General features: G+C 37.7%; 1 protein-coding gene across 8 annotated transcripts in view; it reads left to right on the top strand.

Moving 5' to 3' along the window:
- The first annotated feature begins 288 nt into the window (after positions 1–288).
- The window catches only part of Tcf12 (transcription factor 12), a 267077-nt gene continuing 239847 nt past the window's right edge, over positions 289–27518 (top strand). For 5 of the 8 annotated variants that reach the window (XM_028771367.1, XM_028771364.1, XM_028771366.1 and 2 more), the window contains exons 1-3: positions 289–566; positions 1233–1329; positions 2308–2380. In XM_028771367.1, coding sequence (XP_028627200.1) covers positions 1255–1329; positions 2308–2380 — 148 coding nt within the window. In that variant the 5' untranslated portion in view covers positions 289–566; positions 1233–1254. The remainder of the gene's footprint in view (positions 567–1232; positions 1330–2307; positions 2381–27518) is intronic. The other 3 variants (XM_028771369.1, XM_028771368.1, XM_028771365.1) reach the window with 1 other exon arrangement.

The following is a 27518-nucleotide window of genomic DNA, read 5'->3' as shown; positions in this document are numbered from 1 at the left end:
CAGCTGCGGCTCCACAGCCGGCCTCGCCTCCCGCGTCCGGCGTGGCTGAGCTCTGGAATGGCTGCGGGTGGCGAATCCAGATGCTGCCCAGCTGCGTCCCCGTCGCGGGATTTCAGGGCGCAGCGAGTGTGAGGAGACGCCCGCTGCCGGCCGTGGGCTTTGTCCGTCCGCCGCTCCGCCCCGCCCCGTGCCTCCCCGCCCCCTCCGCGGTCCCACTTCCTCGGCGCGGGAGGCGGGAGCGCGCCGGGCAGCGAGGGGTTAAGCCGACGCGCTTGAGGCGCGGAGGGATCCGGAGGCGAGCGGAGCTCGGTGCTGAGGCCGCCTCAGCGGAAAAAAAATGTCCGCCTGAGGAGACCCACAAGTTCTATCGGGGGGACAGCCAGCCCGCCCGGGGAGCCACGGGCGGCCAAGCCCGAGAGCCGCCCGAGCCGCGCGGACTCAAGCGCTCGCGCGGGCCCGAGGCAATCCAGCCGCCGGCGGCGCGTGGGGAGGGGGAAGCCTGAGCCCGCGCTCCCCGCCAAAGTGAACTTTAATCGGGAAGGTTGGATGCGGAGCCTGGGCGGCAGGTAACCGCGGGCGGCGGGCGGGACGTGCGGAACTCAGGTCTCTTTGTACCGCGCGGAGCCTGGGGCCGCGTCCAAGTTGCGGCGCGCGGCGGGGCGGAGGCGCGAGCTGCGGGGTCCAGGCCCGGGCAGCCGCACTCGGCCTGTGCGGCGCTCGGGGCTCGGCGCTCGGGGCCGGGGAGCTGCCGAGCCCGCCTCATTGTTCCGCGAGTCCGGGGCAGGGCGGCCCAAGTGGGAGGGGGAGGCCAGGCGGGAGTTTGTGGTGCGCGGACGCGCGTGGGGCGCTCTCAACCAACCTGGGGACCCCCGCTGGGGACGTCCGGGCCGCAGACGCGGGCCTGCGAGCGGCGCGCTCCCCGCAACTTGTCAGCTCTATTGTTGCTGAGCGAGTGAGTCACTTGGTCTCTGGGTCGCCGCTGTTCTTTCGCTCTCTCGCTGGGCGCGGGCTCCCTCCGTACTCCGTCCCGGGGACCCCGAAGACGAGCCACCTTGGAAACTTGCGGGAGCCACCGAGCCACGCGTGGGTTCCGGTATCGGAGCGGCGCCCGTCTCTCCTTCGGGAATGCGTGGGGGTCTGGCGTGTCGGTCGGCGCCCCCCACCCCGAGTGCTGCCTCTCCTCACGTCGAGCGTCCGGGTCTCCGCGGCTCAGCTTGTCTTCTCTGCCTTAGGACCTGCTAGAAGTGGCTGAAGATGAATCCCCAGCAGCAGCGCATGGCCGCGATAGGGACCGACAAGGAGCTGAGCGACCTGCTGGACTTCAGTGCGGTATGAGAGCCTTCCTCCGCATCTTGGGGTTCTGCTGAGGTTTCTCGAGGTAGCGAGCAAGGGAGAAAAGGGGGAAAGCGACATGGCAGCGGCCAACTCCATCTGCTTTTCAGCGCTAGTTCTCAGGGCTGGAGTCCAGCTCCCCCAAGTTGGACACCTGAACTTTGATGTAATGTCTAGACTTGCAGATTTCAAACTTTAATGCCAGAGGGGTCATTTGATTTAACTGGTTAGAAGAAGAACAATGTAATCATGAGCTCTGGTTGAGTCACTCCCTTCTGATGATTATTAGAGATTTTAGACTTTATAGAAAGAAAAAAATATTTTTTCCTGAACATTTCTCAGCATTTCCTTTCCCAAGACTTTATGTAGCTTGTGGTACCTGAAAGATGCCAGCTTCAAAAACGCCAACCAGCGCTAGAATTCCCAGCCTTCTGAGTGCTTTAAGTATACATATGCCTTCTGCATATGTAATATGGAAAATGGTTTAAAAATAAAAGATGAAGCCACAGAGCCCATTGCCCTTATTTCTTACTAATGGGTTGAATTTCAACGTTAACTGCTCCTAGAAGGCAGGGCCAATACCTGTTGTATTAGAACTGTTATTATCTTTCCTGTATGTGGTAATTTCATCGGACATGATTCTGATTGCAAGTGCTTATTAAGTAATGTTAATGTAATGAGAATCACTTAGGGCCAAAGTGAAGATCATGGGTAAAAATTTACTGTTTAAACTTAATTATCTTGTAATCTTGCCTGCGGCTGGGTTTTCATAGCAAATGTCACCGGTTCTCCAAGCAGTATTAGTATGTAATATCACTTGTTACTGCCATCCTTGATCTGAAATGTATCTTCCATTTTTATTTCAAATTCCCTATGAAAATTAGGAAACTAATTGATGACATGTGGTGAAGTTTTCTTTGCAAGGAGTATAGAAGAATTTTAAGATTAATAGATACATTTTGGTTATTTTTGCAGATGTTTTCTCCACCTGTTAATAGTGGGAAAACGAGACCAACAACACTAGGAAGTAGTCAGTTCAGCGGGTCAGGTAAGACGGTGTTGAAAATGAAAAGTTTATACTGCAGTGCTCTGATACATTTTAGTAGAAAAGTGTATAAAACATTTTAGTGTCTGCCACATCAGTTTTTACACTATCTGGTTAAAATTATAAACTAAAAGAGCCTCAAACTTGGAGACTTGTCCTGAAGACTGCTCGGATGTTTTAAAGGATTATAACATGAACTGACAGCTGCTCTTTTTGTGAATGTTAAGGTTGAAAATTGTCTTGAACATGATGGACTGTGTCATGACTGTGTTTAGAAAAGCAAGCGCCTGAAGAAGGAGCTCTGTGGTTCACGGATGGCCCTTTTAATATATGCAGACATTAAATATATTTTCAGCTCACTAGTGTTATTAAGTCCCAGGCTCTAAAATGGATAAACATATTATTTAATCTATGTGCATAAAAGGTAGAATTGAGTCAAACAATAATTACTAAGTTGTATTTATTTTAAAAGTGGCTTTTACACTGTAGGAAATAAGTAATTTTGTGAGCATTAGTTTAAAATGCTAATTCTATGTTAAAATAAATAAAATCTTAGATTTATTTTAAATGACATAGGACCAATTTTTTGTCCTGTAATCAAATTATATTAGGGTATTTTTTAAAGTTAGATTCCTAATACAATATTATTGTTAAATTTGTTTGCTTTTGGTAAACTATGTTTGTTATAGTACTAAATATTGTGTCACCTTTAAAAAAAATCTTATAATTTAAAAATAAGTATTCCAGAGCAGGGATATAGAAGTTTAATTTCTGTTTCATTTCAACTTATTCTTCAGTGTCCAGAGAGATGGAGAGAAAAGCAATAAGAGCATCATCCTGAGAAAACCGGCTGTTAGTGTGTCTGGGCAGAAGCAGCTCAGACACTGGTGTTTTGAGTAGTGCTTTTCATTTACCCTAGTGAATCATAGCTGGTTTCCAAAGGGCTGTGATACTAGAACGCCCGGAAATTAGCTTAATTTTATTCTATTTCTACTTCATGTGTAAAAATGTGTTTGTGTTGAAAATCACACATTAGTTTAACTGAATTCCATTTTTAACTATGACACTGAAGCATGTCATTTAATAAATCAAAGAGGAAAATAAAAACATCTTTGGATTGCATGTAACCTGAAGGCTAGTAGTAGTGTTCTTGATTACAAAGATGAAATATTAGCCAGAGTCCAGCTCTTCCGCGCCTCTTCTCCTCTTGCTGGTAAACACTGGAACATTTCTGTTTTTTGGAATACAGGAAGAAAATTATTTGTAAAGAAGTGGCTGTATTCCAGACCTCCTAGCATTTAGAGGACATCTTGATTTTTACAACTAAGAGTTTGTTGTCATGAACCTTTAGATTTAATAATAGGTGCCTGGTGTGTTCTGCATGTCTTGATTGCTATTTTATACTGTTAGCTTCAAATCAAGTTGTGGAAAACATATTTACCTGGGCATTGATTAGGACAGGAGCATTAGAAATTTGCTGTGAGAGTACAGTTGACTTATTTTTAGGCATTAAGAATGACTTCTGCTAGGAAACTGTATGGTAAACTGCAGGCATGGCACCGGCATTGCTAGGACTCTGCAGGGCTGTGTCTCACAAATATTTGCTGTAGAAGTTACACTCATTTCTTTGGATTATGATGTTATTTGGACTTAAGTATTTAGATTCTGTGAACATAGCAATATTTAGCTGTGGGGTTTGTTTTAAAAGAATTATAATATAATGCTATGCCCTTTAGTAATTAATGAAATTTAAATTTTAAGATGAGAAAATTGCACAAGGTTATTTTATACAAAAATAGCCGATGGATACAGCTTCTCCATAGCCTTTCTTATTTCAAAGTGAATGTTTAAAAGAAATTGGCACAGTAATGTTCTGTGAATGTACTATGCATATATCTTTCAGGCATTTGATTAACCTATTTCAAAGGATACTTATAACATACGTTAGTTTTTATTGACGTGTAACATATAGGATGGGAAGATCTATCTCATGGTTCTTTTGAAGAGCTACTTGTAAAGACTGGAGGTTTTTGTCTTTGAAGTAACTTGTGCGATACTTGTCTTTTGCTTGGAGAGAGCTGCAGTTTATAATGTGCAGTATTTTTTTCCTTATTTGTCCCTTCAGAGAATGACTTAATTTTGTAGTTGATCATTTTTGAAATACTATCCAAATTATGCACAAGACTTTTGTATCTTCATTTTAGCTGAAAGTACTCAATATGTTCTATAAAATTAGATGTTCCTTTTATTTCTGAAACAAAATAAAGAACTTGTAGCTGGCACTAAGAAGTAATTATGGAAAAGATGAATGTGTATTTATTACTTGAATCTGTACAATGTCATTTCTTCATGAAGATGTCATTTCCTTTGCATTGTAGTTAGACTGTAAATTAGTCTACTTGGTGTGATAGGCTGTGTGAGATGTTCTGCAGTGACCTTGTGATAAGTGTTTCTTTGAAAATGAAAGGTGGGGTACTCCAGACTCATATATAGTTATAGGAAATAATATATACATCTGAGTGTAGTGACGTACACTTTTAATCTCAGCTTTTGGGAGGCAGAGGCAGGAGGAACAGGAATTTAAGATCAGTCTGGGCTGTTTGAGACTGTCAAAACAAAACCAAGACCCCAAATAACAACAAAAGAAGGAAAGTATTCACAGATCCAAGGTTCCTTTCCCCATTTTCCTTTAGTGATAATGTTTGGCTGAAACAGCACAGTGTCACACATTGGATACTGATAAGTGATGAGGTAAAGACACCCTCACACTGCCCTTTCAGAATTGCATACACTTTCCTAGTAATTAAACAGTTGATAACATTATTGTGTTTACCTACCCCATTAAGTATGGTAAGATTATTAGGTGTAGACCCATCCTGTAGCATTTTAAATTGCTAGAGTGACATTTGATAATCTTGTGAAGAAGAAACGAAGACAGAAAACCAAGGTTTAACTAATATGTTTTGAAACTGAACTATATTACAAACAGAAAAAGTGATTTTTTTTTAAATAAAAAGGGAACTAAATTGGTTTGTCACTAAGAATTTTTTAAGTTATGAGTGGGGTGTGGACCTCTGTACTAAGTTTTAGTAATACGTATATGATAAGAGTCAACATTTTAGATGCCGCTTTAGGTAACACTACTGATAAGTAGTAACTGTAGACTCAGTATGGAGACACATGGAATATTTCAAGTTAAAATTGTTTACTAAGGTAAAAAAATAAGTAGCAAAGACGTCTTTCAGGAAATACTTGTAAATAAGAGTACAAACTTAGAAAACAGAAAAATGAAACACAGAATTGTAGCCGTGAGCTTTGTATGCCCTTGAGAACAGTTCCCGCAGTGCCTTTCATCAAATTACTGTGAGAGACTTGGTATACTTAGTGAAATGTGCTTGTGATAGATTGTTTTTGTCTTCTTTAACAGCTTAAATATAAATGTATAGTTCTGTCTTTAAACTATCTGGTGGTATGTTGTCTTCTCTGAGTTTCACAATGGTTTTTTTTTTTTTTTTGATAGGAAAATAAAACCATTCAACCTTAATTATAATCACAGTTGTTTCTACATTTTAATTTAACAGGACTATAGAGAGTACAAGTTATTAAAACCAGATAGTCTTCTGTTCTTGAACAATTAGTAATCATTCCTGGAATTTACTGCCTGCTTTATATTATTGAAGACTTGGGTATCTTGTTACAGAAGAGTTCTCTGAGACAGAGATGCTAGGATGCTCGTAGGTGGGAACTGAAGAAGGAAAGAAAAACCTGTTTCTGAACATTGCATAAGCTACCTTACTTAAAACAGAAACAAAACAAAACAACAAAACCCTTATACAGGTATAAGATTGCGTTTGATTGTCACCTGAATGTAACTTTTAGTTGAGAATGTTGGAATTACAACTTTAATGTGTTTCTGTTTAAGGAACAAAGTGAGAAAACCAACATATCACCATAGAAAACTGCTTTGTTAAATAGTTGAGTTATATGCAGTCTCATTGTCAGTCAGGTAACCATGTATTAATTACTACTTTATTCAGCCTAATCTTGTAGTACTAGCATTTGAGAAGATGGGAAATAGAGAAGGTCTTAGAATGGAAGTGGAGACAGGTTGTTGTTCATGTATAATGATAAAAGATAAAACTGTAAGGTAAACTTCTGTAATACAGAATATCAAGAATTGTATGTTAATGTAATTTAAGCCCCATAAGAGGGCTGTGCTTTGGAGTGAGGGAACCAGCCTGACTTACAAGGCTTGGTTTAGTGCTGACTTGGGAGGGCAGTGTGCAGGGTTATTCAGGGAGGAGAACTCACCTCCTAGTGGTTGGGATAGTACAAAGTGGTAATTTGGTGGAACCAAAGGGCCTATACAATTTGAGAAAAATAAGTTGGCTTTAACTAATTGCCATTCCAGAATTCATATTTATAGACTATTAATCTGGAGCTGAGTTTTTGGTGTCACATTCAGACATTATCACTTACTAGGTTGGTAGATATGAGAGAATTACCTAACCCTCTGCAGGCTACTCCTCTTAATCTGTTAGGTAATAGCTCTTTGTTAAGTTTGTTCTGAGGGCCAGAGGGGCTAATAAATGGAAAGCCCCAAGAACAGCACATGGTATGCAGCAGGTGGGGGAATGAGTTGTTGCTGGGGAGGAACCTGGATAAGGAAAACATCTATTCAGGAGGCTGCAGTAATTTAGAGATGATATTACTAAGATTTGGATTTAACCACAGTGTGTGTGGGAACTAGAAAGAGAATAAATACTAGGGGTAAAGACTCATAGATTCTAAAGGGTCAGAGTTTTATGGATAAGAGAGACAGTCAGTGATAGTTCTGAACTAATGAAGATGAATATTTTTGAGTCTTAAATTTGACACAAACTACTTGCAGGCTTATAATTCAGTGGTAGAACAGTTGCTTAGAAATCAGATCAATTGAGTTTGATTTTTTTTCATGTTGTTAAAACCAAATCAAATAAAAAACAAGGAACATACATCCCAGTAATAAAAGTCACAACAAATTCAGGTGACCAGAAATTCTTATTGCTAATATGGAGGTTTTTGAGGAGAAAGTGCTAGGAAGTGAATTAAGGTGTTGTTTTAAAGAAAATAAAGGCAAACAACAACTTACCCTTTCATCTGCCTATAAAATTAATGCACAGTTGTGAGCTGTGCATCCGAAAATTAGAGAACAGGAAAAAAAATTACCACCCTTAGTTCACTGTCCAGAGAAAACTGTTGGGTTTTGATTTATTTTCTTTAGTTTTTTTTTTTCACCCTGGAAGTGCTATATTTGTATTTGCCAAGGTGAAATCTTAATGGTAGCTCCACTTTATGTGCATCTACCCCTAAAAAGCCACTCTATACTCTGTCACGAGTATTTTCTTTTGTTATATGCTCTATCAACTTAGTGTAAAATGTTGCATCTTTTACGTGGAGCAGATCCAGCAATACTTAAGTTTTCTTATTGTTTACATGTAGGGACTTTGTTTATTTTCCTTTTGATATGATAAATAGTGTAGTACTGAAGACTTCTTAAAAATACATATGTTTTCTTTGGTAGGAATACAGAATTTCTTTTTCTACCTCTGTAATAATAAAGGATTAAGGCTTCTATAGGGAAATGAAATCAGTGGGATGAATGATGAGTTGATGGTAGTGGTGGATTTAAATGTTTATATCTGACATTGTTGATTAAAAGTACACATGCTTATTAGCGTGAGTGGAGTAAGTGGTGGTGACTCACCACAGCAGTGTTAGAGATGGGGTTATGTAGTTATAGTTAGAGAATTCCCTGCAGTCTTTGACTTGTGCTTACTGGGATGGAGAGGAACCTACTGAATTATGAGAAAGTCCTAGAATTGTGACTTTTCAGGGAAGGGACAGGATCATGTAGTGGGTGGAGTTGACCTTCAGAGCCATCCAATTGGCCTGGAACCAGTGCTTTCTACTTAACTAGCAGTGTTGCACATCATTTAATTACCCTGAGCATACTTTTGTTATTTGTATAAAGTAGATAATACTTGTTTTCAGCATCCCAGTGAGAGTGAAAGGAAGTTACTTATTGTGTATTTGCATACCACAAAGCTAACTCAAATGATGACTGTTTCTGTTGTGGCATTGTTGCCCCCCACCCCTCCTTTTAAAAACTGCATCTCACTCTGTAGCCCATGCTGTACTAGAACTCACTGTATAGCCCATAGCATACTTGAACTTATACCGTAATTCTCCTGGCTCAGTGTCCAAAAAGCTGGGATTACAGGCATGTAGTACCATGTCCACCATGCAGTTTCTTCTTAACTAGAATTTATGGGTAACGTTAACAGTAATAATAATTATAATCAGTATTATAGATAGCGTTTATTAAATTGTTAGGCTACGATAGGCATTATTCTAAGTACATTATTATCTTTGTGGTGGTGAAGTTGAGTAAATGCCTCATGAGCTGCTTTTTTTTAAATTTAAGTTGTTTTTTTTTTTTTAAAGAATTTATATGAGCACACTGTCACCCTCTTCAGACACATTAGAAGAGAGCATCAGATCCCATTACAGATGGTTGTAAGCTACCATGTGGTTGCTGGGAATTGAACTCAGGACCTCTGGAAGAGCAACCAGTGTTCTTAACCACTGAACCATCTCTTTAGCCCCCAAGCTGCTTTTTTTTTTTTTTTTTTTTTTTAGTATCATAAATTTATATGTGTTTTTACATGTTATATGTATAAGAGGTAAGAAAATCCAAGAGTTGCTTTGAAGGATGATCTGATTACTAAATAATTTAACTGGTGTTTCCTTCCTTCTTTGTTTTTTTTTTTTTGATGATTTCTTCTTAGTAGTGTTACTCTGTAGACCACACACTGTAGGGTACAGCATGGTGGATCGAATGAGCACACGTTTTGTAACCCTCCCGTGCTTAGGTATCACCGTCTCTTAGATATAGGTAGTCTTTTCTCCATATGTTCTCTACCTGCTTGAAATTCTTAATAGAATAAAATTAAACAATCTAAGAGGATAATCTAGCTCCAAGCTAGATATGCTGGAGAGACTCCAGAAGGTGTTAGGTTAGAGCAGTGTTTCTTAACCTGTGGGTTGTGACCCCTTTGGGGTTGAAAGACCCTTTCACAGGGGTCACTTAAGACCATCAGAAAGCACAGATATTTACATTATGGTTCATAACAGTGAGATGAGTTGGCAATGACATAATGTTTTGGGTGTCATCACAACATGAGGAGCTGTGTAAAAGGGTCACAGCAGAGCTTCTCCACTTTTCTTAGTGGTAGAGGAAGAGTAAAGATTAACAAGTTAGCAGAAACAGTCTTACCTAAACTTTATGTATTTTTCTTCTTAATGTCTAGCATAGACATGCTTCTTGTAAAGCAAGTATGTTTTTATTACTCTAAGTAAAACTGAAGCTCTGAAGGTTACCATGCTTACTTTTAGCACATGGCAGTGCTTGTCTCCTGTTCTGCTCTGTGTCTGGAGATGATAGCCCAGGGATGGCTCTGCTCTGTGTCTGGTCTGCTCCCAGTTAGGCCCAGTTCTAGAGTGCATTCTTCTGTGCTTTTCTTGTTCTTACAGAGACTGTGTTTTAAAGTAAGAATGGCTTTGTAAGTAGAAAACTGTTAGTTCATAAACTAAAGCTTAGGTAGATATGTTGATAATGTGACTGCCATTTGAACCAGCTTTCTGTTTCCAGTCAAGTCATCCTATAACAACAATAAAGAAAGATTTATTATTTTATTTTATATGTGTGGGCATGCCTGGTATTTTACTTCCTAATGTCTGGCACAAACTTGCTTTGTTATAAAACAAATGTGGCCCATGGAGGCCAGAAAAGGACATTGGATCCCTGGGAACTGAAATTATAGATGGTTGTGAATCACTGTGTGGGTGCTGGGAGTTCAGCCTGAATCCCAGCCATTGCTTCTAACCACTGAGCCATCTCTGTTGTCTCTCATCCTATAATTTTTAAATATACATTTGAAATGGGAATAAAAATTATTTTTTTATAAAAATACCTTAACTTTTGTTCTATGTTTAAAATGTGCTTTTATATGTTGCAGGTTAAAGTTGTGGTCTTAGAGTTACTATGAGTCACCCAAGCTTTTGAAAGCTGCTTGGAGACTTAGAGATGACACAGAAATGAAAACAGATTAAGATTTGGTTACTAGTCTTTGTAAGAGATGAAATCTTTAAAGGAATATAATAATACAATTTGAGATAACTTACATGATAGACCTTTTTCTTAAAGCTTTGCTATCACATCTCAACATACTTTTTGTTTTTAAGACTTGGAGATAAATAGACATGATAGTTTACACCGCTAATCACAGCATATTGAAGGCTAAAGCTGGAGGATATATAAGCCTGGGCGTTATAGTGAGATCCAGGTCAGCCTAGTCAAAAGAATGCCAAACCAAAAGAATCCAAAATTAGAGTTTGTTCAAGATGTGATTTCATCCCTTGCTTTGGTGTTAAGAAGACAGCTAGGTTGGGACTGGTAGGCTCTTAGAATTGGGATAATCAGGTAGATGAAATGAAACAGCATTCTTGGAACCAGGTGGAAGTCCTGGTTCAGCTGTGTCTGTGTTTCTGGTGACCTAGTGTGAGCAGGATCACTCACAGTTAGTGACTGTAACACCACTGCATTGGGGCTGACAGTGCAGGCTGCAAAGACAGTAACTGGCACAGTGCTGTGAGTATTTGTGGGACATGGAAGATTTTTGGTAGGAGCCACCACACTTCAGTCCTGGAGGCATATGTTGTTTTGAGGTTGTTGGAGACAGGTGGGGTTTGCTTGTACTATTGGAGAGAAGAAAATGCTAGCATCACTTTAAAGTTACAGTAGAACCCTGGTGTGACCATATATAGGTTCAGAGTTCGCCATGTGTGAAGCAGGATTGAAAAATCTGGGTTCTCCTGAGTTACAAGTTTGTGTGAGGCTTTGTTTGGAAGCTCTATCAAGTGACACTGTCCTTGTTATTCCAGCCAGAGGCTCATGAGCTTATCGGGTTGCTGTTACCATCTTCAGGTTTTTGTAACCTGTTTTCAGTGTTAACTCCAGTTTAGAATAAAGTTAAAGAAAATATCTCCATATTGAAATCCCTTGGGGCTGACAAGATAGGTCAATGGTAAAAGTGATTACCGCCAAGAGTGATGACCTTTATCCCTGGGACTCACCTGGTGAGAGGAAAGAACTGACTGTTTTAAGTTGCCTTTTGACCTCTGCATGTGCTCGGTGTCATATTTGCATGTCTCCCCTCTAACCCCCGCCACCATAAACGGGACAAAAAAAATCCAACTTTGTATATTGAATGTCTTGGGGTGAACACAGCTTGGATGGATTAAAGCTTTCCAGTTAGGCAGATATCTGAGGATTTCAAGGCTCTCTAGATGCCTTTAGTGTCTCCTGTTTGAGTGTCAGTGGCTACTTAAGTGTGTTTTGCTTACTGTAACTCCCATTTCTGGGCCATGGATGCATAGTCTATGAGTTATAATCTTAAAACCCAGAAAAGTCTAAACTTTTAACTACAAATTTAGTAGATAAACTATTTTGCTGGCAATTTATGGCTTAATATGCAAAAAGGCCATTGATACCTTCTGTTTCCCCAGTTTTTGTATGGTTATTAGCTGTTGGAACAATTTCTAACATAGTTTACTATACTATATTTTTCTAAAATCTGAAAACCTCCACTCACCTAAATACTTTTTTTAAAGCTCACAAAAGGATTTTCTTTCTTTCTTTTGTGCCTGCATTCATTCATTGTTTCCCCCTCTCTCTCTTTTCCTTCCTTCCTTCCTTCCTTCCTTCCTTCCTTCCTTCCTTTCTGATTTATTTATTTTATGCATATGAGTACACTGTTACTGTCTTCAGACACACCAGAAGAGGGAATCAGAACCTATTACTGATGGTTGTGAGCCACCATGTGGTTGCTGGGAATTGAACTCAGGACCTCTGGAAGAGCAGTCAGTGCTCTTAACCACTGAGCCATCTCTCCAGCCTGGATTTCTTTCTTTAAACTAAATTATAGACTGGGAACTTTAAATACAGGAAAAAAAAATGTGGTAAATTAGTTCTGTGACACAGATTCTTGGCTAGAAGATTTTCAGGCTGAGTTTTGTCCTTTGAGTGTTTTCTTTAATAGACTGATTTAGAGACTTAGATTCTACTTTGAGGATAAAGAAGCTGTCTTGTCTTTGGGCCAAGGAATACGTCTACTTCTCTGATCAGCTAAAGCATACAGGAAAATATTCAAGGTTCTCCCAGAGTGGAATACTTTCATTCTTTTTTCATTTGTTATATAACCAGCATTAGATGATAGATACCCTTCAGAAGGAAGCTTCATTCTTTATCATAGCCTTTCTGGATTTTGTCGGTTTTCTGGAAGCAGATAGAGAAGAGAATCCTCCAAGAGTTAATCAGCTCCATGAAGAGAATGGGGAGCCACGGTACTTACAGGCGATAGACAAAGTCACTCTTTGATAAATTCTATTTTTTTTAATTTTGGAAAAGTTTTCAGATTAGTGGCATGTTTATTCCTATGATAATAGGAATTGCACTCTTTTTCATTAAAAAAAAATTCATGATTTTAATGAGTGTGATCCTTACTGCCTGTGATTGGCTCTGTCCCAGTGCTGTTAACACAGCTATGGAAATAATGAAATGTGTAGTGAACTGGGCTTTGTAGAATCTGCTCTGGCTTTTTCATTTACTTTGCAAACCTGTTTATTCTACTGTTCCTAGTGTTAATTCTGTGAAGAACCGTGATACAGTACTGGATAATTAAATTAGCTTAGCTGGTAACTAATCAGTAGGAACCCAAAGCAGGCTGTACAGCCAGGGTTTCTCTTGTCTTTATGTTTACTTATCCCCTCATTTCTAGCCTAGAAAAGTGCTGCAGTGAGCAATTTAACTGATATCAAGATAGCTAGTCTTTGGAGACTTACTCAACAAGTTTTAATAGCAACTGGGTTTTACCCAGTGATTGATGAAAGGGGCAGAGTCTCAGTCATTATAAAAATACTTAATAAACATTTACTTCTGTACTGCTTACTCCACAGTTCTTGTAAAAGATGTTGGTAACTGTTCATTTCACAGAGGAAACAGAAATCAAGAGTGATGTATGTTTGGTGTGGTTTCTGACTGTCTCTCCAGCAGCAAGCTGATGAACTAGTGGTAGTCACACCTGCACTGATACCAATCTACGTTGTCTTAAGGAGAAACTTACGGTCTCTAGAAATCGTTAGAATTTGTTGTTACAGTAAGGAGTCTAATGTAAGGGTTAGGTTGATATTTTCCAAAATAAAAGTACTTCAAGGTTTATTTTATTAAAAAGAAAACAGTATAATTATAAGTTTACGTAAAACAGGTAAGCATTTTTAAAAGGTATTTCAAGATGTTAATTGCAAACAGCTACAGTCTGAACCATCTTTGGAAGAATGGATCTTTGTGTCTCATTGTTTAGCTGTCTTTGTGTTTTTGGAAGAATAGGGAATTTTTATAGTTGTTATGGATTGGAATATTTTTATAAGCTTATTTTCAGTCGAGACTATTACATCTTCCACTGTAGTACATCTCCAAGGTTGTAAATGGTACTGAGAGTACAATTGTGTGCATTATGAAACTAAAGACCATGGGAATTTGCATAAGGGCTTTCAAACTCACTTTAGTATTCTTTAGAGTGCTGTCATCTGCTTTTATCTATTTGTTGTGATTGTTACTTAGATTATAAACGTTTTGAAAACAAAGTGGTATTTTATACTTGTGATTCAGCAAAACACCACTTTTTAAGGTTCACAAACACTTGATTTAGGTTTGGATATATGTGGTTGTTTGGAAAGAGATTAAATACCCTGACTTTTATTTTTCTTTCCTAGCATAACCTGCATGGTAAGGCTTAGAGGAAGCACTAAGATTTATGATAAGCTGACTAGAGATTTGAAGTGTGCACCATTTATTAGAATGTTTTACCTGTCCTCTTATTTCTTCTGCAAAGCTCTTAGCCCATTCAGGACTCCACATTTAAGTATCAACGATGAGCAGGAAGTGGCCAAGAGGTAAAAACCATTGAGGCTTTAACAGGAGTACAGCTGGCTCTGCAGAACCACAGCCAGCTCTGGCTCTAAGAGCAGTGAGAAGTGATACTTTGATAGTGGTGGTGAGTGCATGCATGTACATGTTCTGCCCCTATCCTCCCCGAAAAGAGTGTGTGGTACATTTGTTCTGAGTAATGTCAAGCTGAGAGAATAGCTTGTTTGGTTCTTGGCTTAACTGGCCATAGGGACTCAATTTTATGAGAGTTGTAGGAACCATTTATCACCATCTGGAACTGGTCAATGCCCAGCCCAGAACTTTGAAAGTTAGACTTTTCCTAAACAACCCTGATTTTTGCCAGTTGACTTGGGCTTTTGGCTTTGAAATGAAGTTTTGTAGTTTGCAGTACAGTAGATGTGGGGAAGTATTCTGAAGAGCAGATAAAAGACTCACTGAATGGAACTATGAATCTGGTTCCTGCTTCATTTGTGACAGAAAATGAATATTTCATTTAGTACTCTTGAGTCACCTTTGGTTACATTTTTAGGAACTAGGCTAGTTGTGTTGATTATAGAAACAAATTGTTTATATGTGTTCATGTATAATTTTATTGTGTTAAATTCTGGGCACCAATTCAGTGCCTCATATATGCCCCCGAGACAGACACCCAGTTCCCTGGGAGATTGTAGACCTCGAATTACCTTTAGCAAGTATTTCCTCCTCCAGCCTTTTTTCTTCCTCCTCTCTTCTTTCTTTCTTTATTTTTTATGAAAAATTAAGTTGATCACTCTGATATAATTGGAAGCTAATATGTTACTAATGTGTGTATAATTTAGAAAAATATTGTTTACTTTTCAGTTGCTATGATAAGACACCATGACCAAGGCAACTTAGAAAGTTTATTTGAGGCTCACAGTTTCAAGGGTTAGAGTCCATGACCATCATGGCAGGAAGCATGGCAGCAGGCAGGCAGGCATGGCCTTGAAGCAGTAGCCAACTAGGAATGGCTTTTGGAAAACCTCAGTGCCCAACCTCAGTGCCCGCCCCCAGTGGCACACCTTCTCCAGCAAGGCCACACCTCCTAATCCTTCCAAACAGTTCCACGAATTGGGGACCAAGTATTCAACCATATGAACCTGTGGGAGCCATTCTCATTGAGATTACCATGCCTCAGTTGAAAGTTAAGTAGTTTATCAGGAGACTTCTTGGTTTATATATATGAGAAAGTCATCTCTAATTTCCCTCACATGTCTTCTATTAGAGCAGTTCACTGATTTAAGACCACTTAATCTGAGGTATCAGCTGTTGGATCATTCTCTTCTGAGTCTCAGCACTCATACAGCTTTCCTCTAAAACATTTATATCTTCTTATATAACCTGATAAGAGTGCGTAGATATTATTATTGTTTTTTAAAATCTTAGTCACCATCCTTTGCTTGTAAGACCTTCAGATTTCTGAAAATACCACCTTGGTAGACTTAGTGTTGATGGATTTAGTTTCTGAAAAATGTCCGTTTGCTCCCTGTGAAAGAGCAGGTTTGTGTTTATTCAGTGGCTCTGAGATGAGATAATTGGTATTTTTATGATATGAATGGAGCCTTTGTGGTTTTGAATGTTGTGAAACAAAGCTGTATTTATAAACACATTTCAAAAAATATAAATGACACTTTTTTGGTGAAGATGTTCACTGAATAGCAAGAAAGTTCAAAAAAGGAAGCTTTGTTAACATTTAATAATAATCTAACTGTTGACTGTCTCATTGATGTTTAATGAGTACCTGATTTTAGAAACGTTTGTGTTAAAAATAATCTTCAGATGGGGCTATAGTAGAAAAATACATTAATGAGATCAAATATTCCTTTTATAAGCTTGTGTTTTAAAATTATTGATTTGGTTTATAATGTATAAACCAAATAATAATAGTCACAAAAATCTCTAGGAAAGCCTTGCTTAGTACCAAATATAAGAACAAAATACTATGGCTCAGCTGTTTTAGTTTAAATAGTATAAATTTAATATGATTTAGTATAAATAATATAAGTAAAGTATCCAGACAGAATCCAAAGAATCTTTAGATTTTGAAAATTAAAGTAGGCTAATTTTTATATTTTTTGTCACTTCCTGTTTTCAAAATTTCAAACAAAAGGATTTTACTTACTTTAATTTATTTATTTTTAGCATGGGTTCTTTTTTAAGAAGCCATGCAGCATTTTTTGAAAGATTTATTTTATTTATTATGTATACAGCATTATGCCTGTATGTATGACTGCAGGTCAGAAGAAGGCACCAGATCTCATTATAGATGGTTATGAGCCACCATATGGTTGCTGGGAACTGAACTCAGGACCTCTAGAAGAGCAGCCAGTGCTCTTAGCCCCTTACTTACTTTTATTTTACATGTGTGAATATTTTATTTGTATGCATACTAGTGCACTATGCGTATTGCAGTGCCCAAGGAAACCAGAAGAGGGCGTTTGATACCCTGGAACCAGAATTACAGATGCTGCCGAAGCAGGGTGCTTGAGCTAGTGCTCTTAATTGCTGAGCCATTTCTCCATACCTTCTTTTCAAGACATTTGTAGGCTTTTAACAGATATCTGCTTAATATTACATAATTATTGTAGAGAAAGTGCATTATATGCATTGGTAGTGGTTTTTGCTTGAGAAAAAGTGCCAAGTTTTAAATTAATTTTAAGTGCCTACATGTAAGTTATAGAACATTTTTTTGTTAACTACCTTTGAAGACTTACAAGACTATAAACTAGTGCTAAAACAACTTAATGGTTTGGAGGGCAGAAGTTGTCTGTCTTTCTTCCTGTTCTCTTTCTTCTCCCTTGGTCCAGAGTCATGCTCTTCACCTCACAGTTTCTCATGTGTGTGCAAATGATGCATAGCTCTGATGACTAAGAAGCAGCAGTTCTGCAACTTAGCTTTTGCAGTTAACAGGACACAGCTGAGGAGAGAGGCGTACTAAAAGGGCGATGCTGAGTCCATATGAGTTTAGTGAGTTTAGTAGGTTATTTGGTTTCCTCGATTATTTGTAATATTTGGCATATTGTAGATATGGCGATTTCCCAATACATAGGACTTAATGAAGTCCTTAATGGTCAAAAATCTAAACCAAAACCTGAAAGCATTATCAGTTCTTCCAAGTGTTAGGATTTCAGTTTTGCCAACTTAATATCACTTTTTAAATAAAAGAAACAAGAGTTGAGAAAGGGATCTGGCTCTTGTCTAATCACAGACCCTGTGTTTTTTTGGGGGGGGGAAGGAGGAATTTTATATTCCTAAATTCTATCTTGTATTCCAACTATCCAGTTTATAATGAACATGAGTTTATCTAGTTACTTTAAGGTTAAGTCCTATGTCAAGTATGTAGCAAAGGCCTTCTGTGTCTTCACCAAAAGTGGTGGCAGGTGAATGGTAAGAAACTTGTATCTGCATTAAGGAGTATTAATACACCTCTGACCTAAGAATTTCTCCTTGTACCCTGCCTTCCAATATGGAAGACTTAAGTTTTCTACATAGGCATTTATGGGAGGACATACTAAGACCACAGAATCCAAAGTTCTGTCTTTCCCTATTTCTGGGGATGACATCTTAAAGGCACTCAGAATGGTTTGGCTTTAGTCATACCATTAGACTCTGGGCATTGTGAATGTTACCCAATTGAGTGTTTAGATTTTGTTCTTTGTTAAAAGACCCTAGAGCTTTATTCTGGCAGAAAATTCAGTCATTAGAGATCATTTATATTCCTTCTTGGTTGTTTTTAAGCATTTCTCAGGGTAGGTCTAGGGTAGTGGTTTCCAACTTGTGGGTCCAGACTCCCCTGGGGGTCATACGACCCTTTCACCAGGGTTGCCTAAGACCATTGGAAAGCACAATTATTTACATTATGATTCATAACAGTAGCAAAATTATAGTTACAGTATAGCAATGAAAATACTTTTATGGTTGATGTTACCACAATATAAAGAACTGTGCTAAAGGGTCACAGTGTTAGGAAGGTTGAGAAACACGGTTCTAGGGTAACTTTTGTTCTTAGAATAATTCAGCCATATTAGTTAATTGATGTAACTAATACCCCTGAAATTCTTTAGAGCGCTTCGGATTTTCAACATTTGTTCCATGTATTTACTGCTTCAGACTTAAAATATCTCACAGTTCCTCTTTTGTTTTAGCCTTCTATTGTGGAGTGTCACCATATACTTGTAGGATTTGCCATTAGTAACACACTTGTGGGTTAGCCTTGAAGGTTTCTAGAGATAACTTCTCTAAATAGCTTCCCTCTCTCAACCAGTGCCCAGCAATTGCAGCTGCTGTTGCCTCCCAGAACTCCAGTCTGTTCTGTTTCCTCAGGTCAGAGAGACTACCTTGTGCATACTGACTTACAGATTATTTCCACACAGGCAATGAAAATGATGGTAGTATTACATTGTTTCTCTTTTTTAGGGATTCCAGTTTTACAGTGTTGGAAAAGAGGCATTTGATAGGTGTTTTCCATTTTTCTAATTGCTTTGCAGGGGAAGGTTAATTTAGTGCCAGTTACTGAAATTGGCTCAAATCAGAAATCCTATTTTCTTGTTATTAGAAAGGTAAATACGGCTGAAAAAATATATATACTAGGAAGAAAGGAAACATGATACTTGAATGTGGGCAATGCCAATGAAACCAGGACAGCTACCTACTGTCTGGTTTGGTAGTGCATTGCAGTGTAAGTTATGCTCTTGGAGGATCTTGGTGAGAGACTGCATAGAACCATCATGATTTGTAAAGACACTGTAACTCCAAAACACCAGAAAGATTCTAGAAGAAACCTTCTTTCCACACTTTGAATAATAGAAAGCCTAGTATATGAGAATTTCTTAACTTCATAGCAGTCTTTGCATAAGATTCAGTTTTAAACAAACAAGATATGAACAGACCAGAGTCCCGAGCTGTCCTGATAAACAAAAGAGTGATTACCAACGCCATAGTAAGTACTTGTGATGTTTTGTGTGCATTCAGGGAAGTAAAGCCATCGTAAAGCTCTGGTGCGGACTCCTTAGAATGAAGTGAGGCCTGAAGTGACAGCAGAATAGTTCTCAAGTCTCTGTAGGACATCACCAGATTTCATCATTGCTGTTCATTCACCCACCTTTGCTATTACAGACATTCTTCCCACAGAGAAACTGCAACCTGTAAGAAACAGATGAAAGCCAAAATTGGATTACTTTTAACTGATTTTTCTTTGTTTGACTCTCTTGAATCCAGCAATGTTTTAAAGAGAAAGAACATAATTTTATAATTTCTGTTTCTTCTTTGTGACCCAGGACAGGTCTCATGTATCTCAGGTTGGCTGTGTGGCTAAGGATGACCTTGTACTTCTGAATCTCCTTTCTCTACTTCTCAAGTGCTAGGATTACAAGCCTGATTTAAGTAGTGCTAAAGCTCAAACCCAGAGTTTTCTGATTAGTAGGAAAGCACTCTACTGAGTTACATCCCCAACTCCAATCTTAAGATTTCTAAAAGAGATCATTTTATAGCACTCTAAAAAGGCAAAAAACAATTATTAACCTTGGAATAGTATGGTTGAAATCCCACATTTTATCTTTATTCATTTTATTAAATTACTTTAAGTGTTTCCTTATGTTTTCAGGTGTTCTCAGCTACTTATCTCATTGGATGTTGCAGTACCATGTGCCCTAATTAAGTGTAATATACATATTTCTATAACTCTTAATATTGTTATCAGTATGTATTATACAATTTAAATCTCAATAATTTAAATAGTGTTTTTACCAAAAATTATGATCCAGTTTTCCATTTATCACTAAAATGTAAACTTCTCTTTTATCTCTTTGTTTTATTCAGTAATTATTCCAAGCATAAAGAATATTGTTATACACAGGCATTCAGTAGGTTTCTATTTTTATTTCATTTATTTTTTGGCTGTAAATGTTATATGTAAAACTTGATCTGTGTGATATAAAAAAGGGTTTGAAACTCATGCTTGATTGAATTAAAAGTGCTTTAAAAGAAATCATTCATTTTTAATTTATATATCTTGAATGTTTTGCCTGCATGTGTGTATGTATATCATGTGTGTGCTTGATGCCAGTGGAGGCCAGGAAAGGTTGTCAGGTTCACCAGAACTGGAGTCACACACAGTTTTAAGCTGCCATGTGGGTGTTGGGAGCTTAACTTGGGTCCTTTAGGAGCAGCCGGTGCCTTTAACCAGTTGGACATCTTTCCAGCCTTGAAAGTGCTGTTTTTAGGCAAGGATTTAATAATTTCTGTAGCATATTTTCATATGGCATTTCTTGGTAAAGAAACCCAAAGAAGAAACCATTTTATGGAAGAGTTTTAAAGAGTTGAGTTACAGGCTTTATGTGGCCAGTGTTCGTTCCACATTATTTGTAATACCAGATCCTCGACTAGGTGTTAGTATGTAAAAGTGACAGGGACATGGTCCTTCTGTAGGATGATTTTTAGGAGAGTTTAGGTAAATTTTCTGTATCCTGGGTGGTGGTATAAAGTACATTCATTGGCAAATCATGACTAAAAAGAAAACAAAACAAAAAACCAGGAGGTTTTGAGAAATACAACTTTAGTAGTTAAATTTAGCTGCTTTTAGTAGTTTTTGTTTGCTCGTTTGTTTTTTGGTTTTGGGTTTTAGTAGTGTTTTTTGATGAGTTGGTGTGAAAATGTACATCAGATTTGTAGTAGATTTAGTTTTTGATAATGGTGTTCACCATAGTTTACACATTGGTCTGGGTTTTCTCATATTTGATAAAAGGTTCATACCTGGTTGTTGTTGTTGTTTGTAGTCTTTATAGTCATTGCCTTTCATTTTTATTAGCCTCTTTTAAAGAAAGTAGCTTAATTAAGAATGGAAGTAATCTACCTAACCTTCTAAACATACTGAGGAAAATATTTCAGAAACAAGAAAAAAAAAGCTTTGGATTATTATTTTGTTAATAACAATTAGTTCAAACCTACTACTAGTAGGAGAAGCCCTTCCAGGTTTCTCATGGTTATGGTCCAGTGCAGATGTGGAGCTCAGATATCTTCCCATTTCTTTCTTCCACTGAAATTCTAGTAATTGTTCAGAATGGTAGTGTGAGTAGCTCAACTCAGGAACTAAGCTGCATGGGCACTCCTAATGAAGTGGAAAGTAACTACAGTGTGTGTGTTTAAATGAATTGCTGTATCCCATGTACCATTTAGTGGTTTTTATAGGCAAATGCTCACAATTTGTACATTGTGAGAACATTCTTTAAAGACAGGAAATATTTTTGAAGCAGATTTAATTGATAATGATGTATCAAGGCCAGGTTTTTTCATTGTACATTTGTTGTCCCAGATTAAAGTGACTACTAATAACAAAAAATAATTCAACATTTACATAACTTTTACTTTAGCTTTTGTTTTTTAGGCACACTTGCGTCATAAAATGACTTCAGACTTTTAAGGAAGTCATTGCTTTTATTTATTTTAATAGTATCTGATTTTTGGATTTTGTTGTCATATTTACTTTTAACTTAGAGACCTTGAATATATAGAAAACATATCTTGCTTTGTTTCAGAATGTGGGATGGTGTAAGTTGAATAGAGGTGAAAAGCAGTTTTTTTAAGTCTGTGGAGACATATGCCAGTTGTTCATTCATATATCTTTTACTTTGGGGTTGTGCATAGAACCTAGAGCCTTCTGCACTCCGGCAAGTGCTACCTGTCACTGTATCTCTGAAGTACAAGTTCTAGTCCCATTTCTCTGTTGTCTTTGGTTTCATTGCTGTGATGAGACACCATGATCAAGGCAACTCTTATAAAGGCAAACATTTAATTAGGGCTGGCTTACAGTTTTAGATGTTCAGTCCATTATCATCATGGCAGGAAGCATGGAAACATGCAGGCAGACATGGTGCTGGAAAAGCCAAAGGTCTTCAGGCAGCAGCAAGAGTGTCTTCTGGCCGGGCAATGGTGGCGCACACCTTTAATCCCAGCACTTGGGAGGCAGAGGCAGGCGGATTTCTGAGTTTGAGGCCAGCCTGGTGAGTTCCAGGACAGCCAGGTCTACACAGAGAAACCCTGTCTCGAAAAACCAAAAAAAAAAAAAAAAAAAGAGTGTCTTCTGAAGGCAGTCAGGAGGAGGCTCTGATTCCACACTGGACGGAGCTTAGAGATCTATGGCCCCAAAGCCCATCTCCACAGTGACATACTTCCTCCAATAAGTCCATACCTTCTAATAGTGCTACTCCCTATGGGCCAAGCATCTACAAAACATGAGCCTGTGTGTGTGTGGGGAGGGTCAAACCTATTCAAACCACTCCATTTTTCATTTGGAAACAGGGTCTTAAGTTACTCAGGCTGGCCTTGATCTCAGTGTAGTCCAGTCGGGTCTTGAACTTGGGGTCTTTCTGCTTCAACCTTCTGGTGTATAGCATGTATCACCAGGCCTGTCTTGCTTATTTATCCCTTTTACAGTTTGTTTCCAGGAACAGTTTAGTTTTTGGTAGGATTTAGCTTTATTGCCTTTGACTGGGCCATTGAGTCCTTGGTAATGTTTTTTTCAGATGAAAATAAACGGGCAGGGAGCCTTTAAAATCAAGGTATGGCCTTTATCTTTATTTTGTAGGAAGATTATTTTGGACCCCAAACGGGGGGGGGGGGCCCGGAAATCTTTGCTTAAGATTGATCTAAGGTTGATCTTAGTGTTTTATAACATTGGCTTTCATATCTTAAAACATTGCTTTGTAACATGAAAGATTCCTACCACAATTTCCCCTTACTCTTTGATGGATGCAGCTGTCTATTTTTAAATAATCTTGGCTCTGAATTGTCAGATTTAATTTGATATTATGTATTATAGCAAGTTAATATTGGTGTGCTTGCAGCAGGATATGACCTGTGTCTCAGAGGAGTTGGAGTTTGGACAGTCTTCATGGATGCTATCATAGGGTGCTTGCTGATTTGGTTCCCAGGAGGACATGAGATTGCCATAGTAACATAGGCTCTTTGAAGGTAGAAATCCTTGCAGAGTGGTTGGGGCTTTTGAAGTGCTGGGTGTGTTGATAGGAAAGGATCCAGACAGCAGTAAGCACACAAGTAGGCCAGAAGTCAAGGAAAATAAGCATTTGGTTTTTAGCTTAACTTGAGGACAAGCACCTTTTAAGTTTTCCTCTCAATTCTGGTCTTCCTTCAAAACAAATATTTTCCCTTTGGTTGTATATTGTTTCAAGAAAAAAGTTTCTAGGTATGTATCATGTATATAAAATTAACATGGTGGTATGCATTCTGTTATTGTTGGCTTCTGATATTAAAAGCTAAAAAATTGCAAGTTACCCTTTGTAGAATCTAGTATTGTTTAAAAACTAGTGATAAACAAAATATACTCTTAATTGCTTATCTGCATATGGTTGCCAACATCCTTGTACTAGTACAGTTAGAACTTTATTTTTCCACACTGAATTTATCTTTAATTTGCGTTTTTGCTCTGTGACTCTTCTGCCTGTTTCTTGGCCATTACTTAAATGAGGCTTCTACTTAGCATAATTTTATTTTTACTGCGTCTTTAAATGCTGTTAGGTTTCATCTTGTTATTAAGCTTTGCTTCAGAGATCTCTTCCTCACCTTTTTAAAAGATCAACTTGTTTATTTTTATTTTATGTGTATGTGTGAGTGCCTGCATATGTCTATGTACACCACCTGCTTCCTGATGTGGTTCCTTGGAAGCTGAAAGAAGGCCGTGACTCCCTGGAACTAGAGTTTCAGGTGGCTGTGCTGCATGGTGTGGGTGCTTGAAACTGAACCTGTGCCCCCCCCCCCCCCAACCCCCGGAATAGCAGCAAATTGTCTTAACCACCGAGCCATCTCCAACTCTCCTTACCAAAATTTTGATTAAAATTTACATCCTGAATCACGTACAGCTTTGTAATATTTTACACTAAAAAAAAAAGATGCTATATGTTGGTCTTAATTACTTAGGAATAAGTCTTTATTTTTTGGTCTTTAACAAAGAATAACATGTAGTTAGGATGTAGTAAAATTAGTTCATAAATGGCTCAGTTTTAAATGTTAACGATAAAGCATCAAACAATAGATTATTTTACTTTTAGTGTAATGTATATAAGCAGTGTCCATGGTGAACTTAATTTAGTATGCTTTAACATTTAGTCCCAGAATTGATAACTTGCTTACAATTCATCTTTCTATCTAAACTGAAGAATCCAGCAAACACTTTTAGATTGAATGATGAAGAGTCATATATAACTAGTACCATTCTAGATGCTTAGCAGAAAAGTTTATTTAGCATACACAGTGGAATTTGTCAGGGAAGAGTAGTCAGTGCTTAATGCTTAATGCCATTATTGAGGATGAGCATCGGTTCTTACTGTACTCAGTTTCTACATATTTCAGCAGATGGGCCAACTCTTTTGAGATGTTCATTTTATTATTATCTTTTAATTTCTTCTTATAAGAAGTAAATATTGGAAATTTACTGAGAATTTCTTTGCTTGTAAGTGCTCAAATTGATCTATATTTTTTCCCTCTCCTTCCTTCCCACATGTACGTACATACATGCGTCCATCCATCCATCTAATGTTCTTCTGTGGTTTTGTATCATTATTGGTGTTATAACCATTCTATAGAATGAGCTTTGCAGTATTTTTTCAGTTTTATGGGTATTGAGGTTATTTTTTTTAAAGTCTGGCAGAACTTGGCAGGCAGTGAATTTGCCTGGTTCTGTGCTTTTCTTTGTTGGGCAACTATTAGTACTATAATTTCATTGTTCATTTTAGATCTGTTTATGTTGTGTATATCCTCTTAATTCAGTAGGTTATATGTCTCTAGAAATATATTTTTTCCTAGATTGTTCTGATTTTTGGAATAAAAGTTTTCAAAGTATTCCTAGTGATCTTTAAATTTTATAGCTATCTATTGCAGTACCTGTCTTTTTATTAAATTTGTGTTCTTTTAGTTTGTTTGACTAAAGGTTTTCCAGTCTTGTCTATCATTTCCAAGAACTAGCTTTGTTTCATTAATTCTTTGTATTCCTTTAGCCCCCATTTTCAAAATCCCTTCCTTGATCTTCGTTTATCTTTTTTCTGATTATTTACTTGGTAGACTTTCCTTTGATATTCTAAGATCTTGATCTTGACGAATCTAAGGTCTTGACGAATACTATTAAATAATTATTGAGACCTTTCTCTCCTTTTTAAAGATAATACTCATAGCTTTCAGATTGATCCCAAAAGTTCTGAAAAATTGTGTTTTTATTTTTGTTTCATTTGTTATTCAAGATTATGTTGTTCAATCTCCACGTGTTTGTGTAGCCTCTTTAGTTCATCTTGCTGTTAATTTCTAGATTTATTCCAGTATGGTCTGATAAAATATAAGAAATTAATATTTTTTTGATATTCTGACATGCTTTATGATCTAAAATGTGATATATTTTAGAGGAGGTTTCATGGCTAGTGGGAAGAATAATATTTCAATGTTTGGATTGAATAGTCTATAGATGTCTGTTAAGTTTAGTTTAACTCTGAAGTTATTTGTTGATTTTTTAAAAATTTTTGTATAGATTTGTCTATGGATAAGAGTTGGGCATTCTTTCAGTCACTGTTGTCGCTGTACCTGTCTCCCTTGGACCTTATGAAATTAGGGGCTACATCAATGTTTGTTGCCTGTATTGTAATTGTTGTATATTCTTGATGGGATATTTGCTTTATTAACATGTAGTGTTTTTTCTTTAATTTTTATAATTTTGTTCTGAATTCCACCTTCTAAAATAGGGTTATAGCTACTGTTACTTCTTTTTTATTTACTGTGTATTTTTGTATAGAGAACTAATCTTTCACTTTTAGTTTGTGTCTTTGTCAGTGAGGTGTTTTTTTCTTGACAACAAAATAGTTAAATTTTGTTATTTAATACAGTTACCCTGTTTATATTTATTGGAGCATTGAAGCCATTTTTATTTAAGGTTACTGTTGATAGTAGTCTGCTGATAACTGAATTTTGTTGGTTGTTTAAACCTGTTTGGTTTAATTGCTTGTTCTTTTCTTTTTTCCTCTGTTTATATTAGAGGATCATTGGTTGGTTGTTGGATTCTTTCCTAATTTGTTCATCTATTATTTTAGTGAAATTAACTCATTTTTGTACTCAGAGACATAGTAAAATTGTGCTATTTTGATTCAATAGAAATAATTGACAAATTAACAGTTTTAAGTAAAAGTGCTGCATGCATAGTAAAATATAGTTCTCAGTTTTTGAAACTAGTTAAATTTAGAATTAAGATTTTGTTTTTTCTTTTTCCATTCTGTGAATAAAGAGAAAGGTTGAAAACCAGCTGTTGGAGCAAAAGTTAAATTTTTTATCCTTTCTAAAAGTTATTTGCATTTACTTTGTAGAATTGTTAAGCTTCATGTTTTAGTTTGTAAAGTAATTAAACTTGAAGAAGCATTTAGAATAAGTAATTAAATCCATTTCTTTGGTTTGATTAGTTGGTCTTTTTGAGACATAAAGTCTTACTGTGTAGCTCTGGCTGGCTATCCTGTAACCCACTGTATAGACCAGGCTGGTCTTGAGCTGAGAGATTTGTCTCTTCCTCCTGAGTGCTGGGATTAAAGATGTGTGCCACTGTGCCTGACATAATGTGTGAGTTTATATAAGTATTGTGTTTATTTTTTGTTTCATTTTAATATATAATATTATTTTCTCTTTGAATTTTAGATAAAGGATCCCATATAACTCAAGCTAGTCTTAAATTCACTGTGTAACTAACAATAAGCTTGTACTCCTGGTCCTCCTGCCCCTAACTCCAGAGTGTTAATATTACAAGTGTGCACCACTGTGCCCAATCTGTGATGCTAAGTCCTTTCAAAGGATCCAAACCCAGATCCTTTACATGCTAGGCCAGCACTCTGCCAACTTAGTCCTTCCCTGGTTCCTATGTGTTTTTGTTGTTTTCTCTTTCCCTTTCCTCTTTCCTTTCCTTTTCCCCTCCCCCCTTTTTCTTTTTCCTTTTCTTTTTTGACAGGGTTTCTCTGTGTAGCTCCGTTCTGGAATGTGTTCTTTATACTAGGCTGGGCTCAAACTCAGAGATCTGCCTGCTTCTACCTTGCTTCTGCC

The sequence above is a fragment of the Grammomys surdaster genome, unplaced genomic scaffold (genome assembly GCF_004785775.1).
Source record: "Grammomys surdaster isolate TR1022 unplaced genomic scaffold, NIH_TR_1.0 206, whole genome shotgun sequence".
NCBI lineage: Eukaryota > Metazoa > Chordata > Mammalia > Rodentia > Muridae > Grammomys > Grammomys surdaster.
This window is presented reverse-complemented; position numbering and strand designations above follow the sequence as displayed.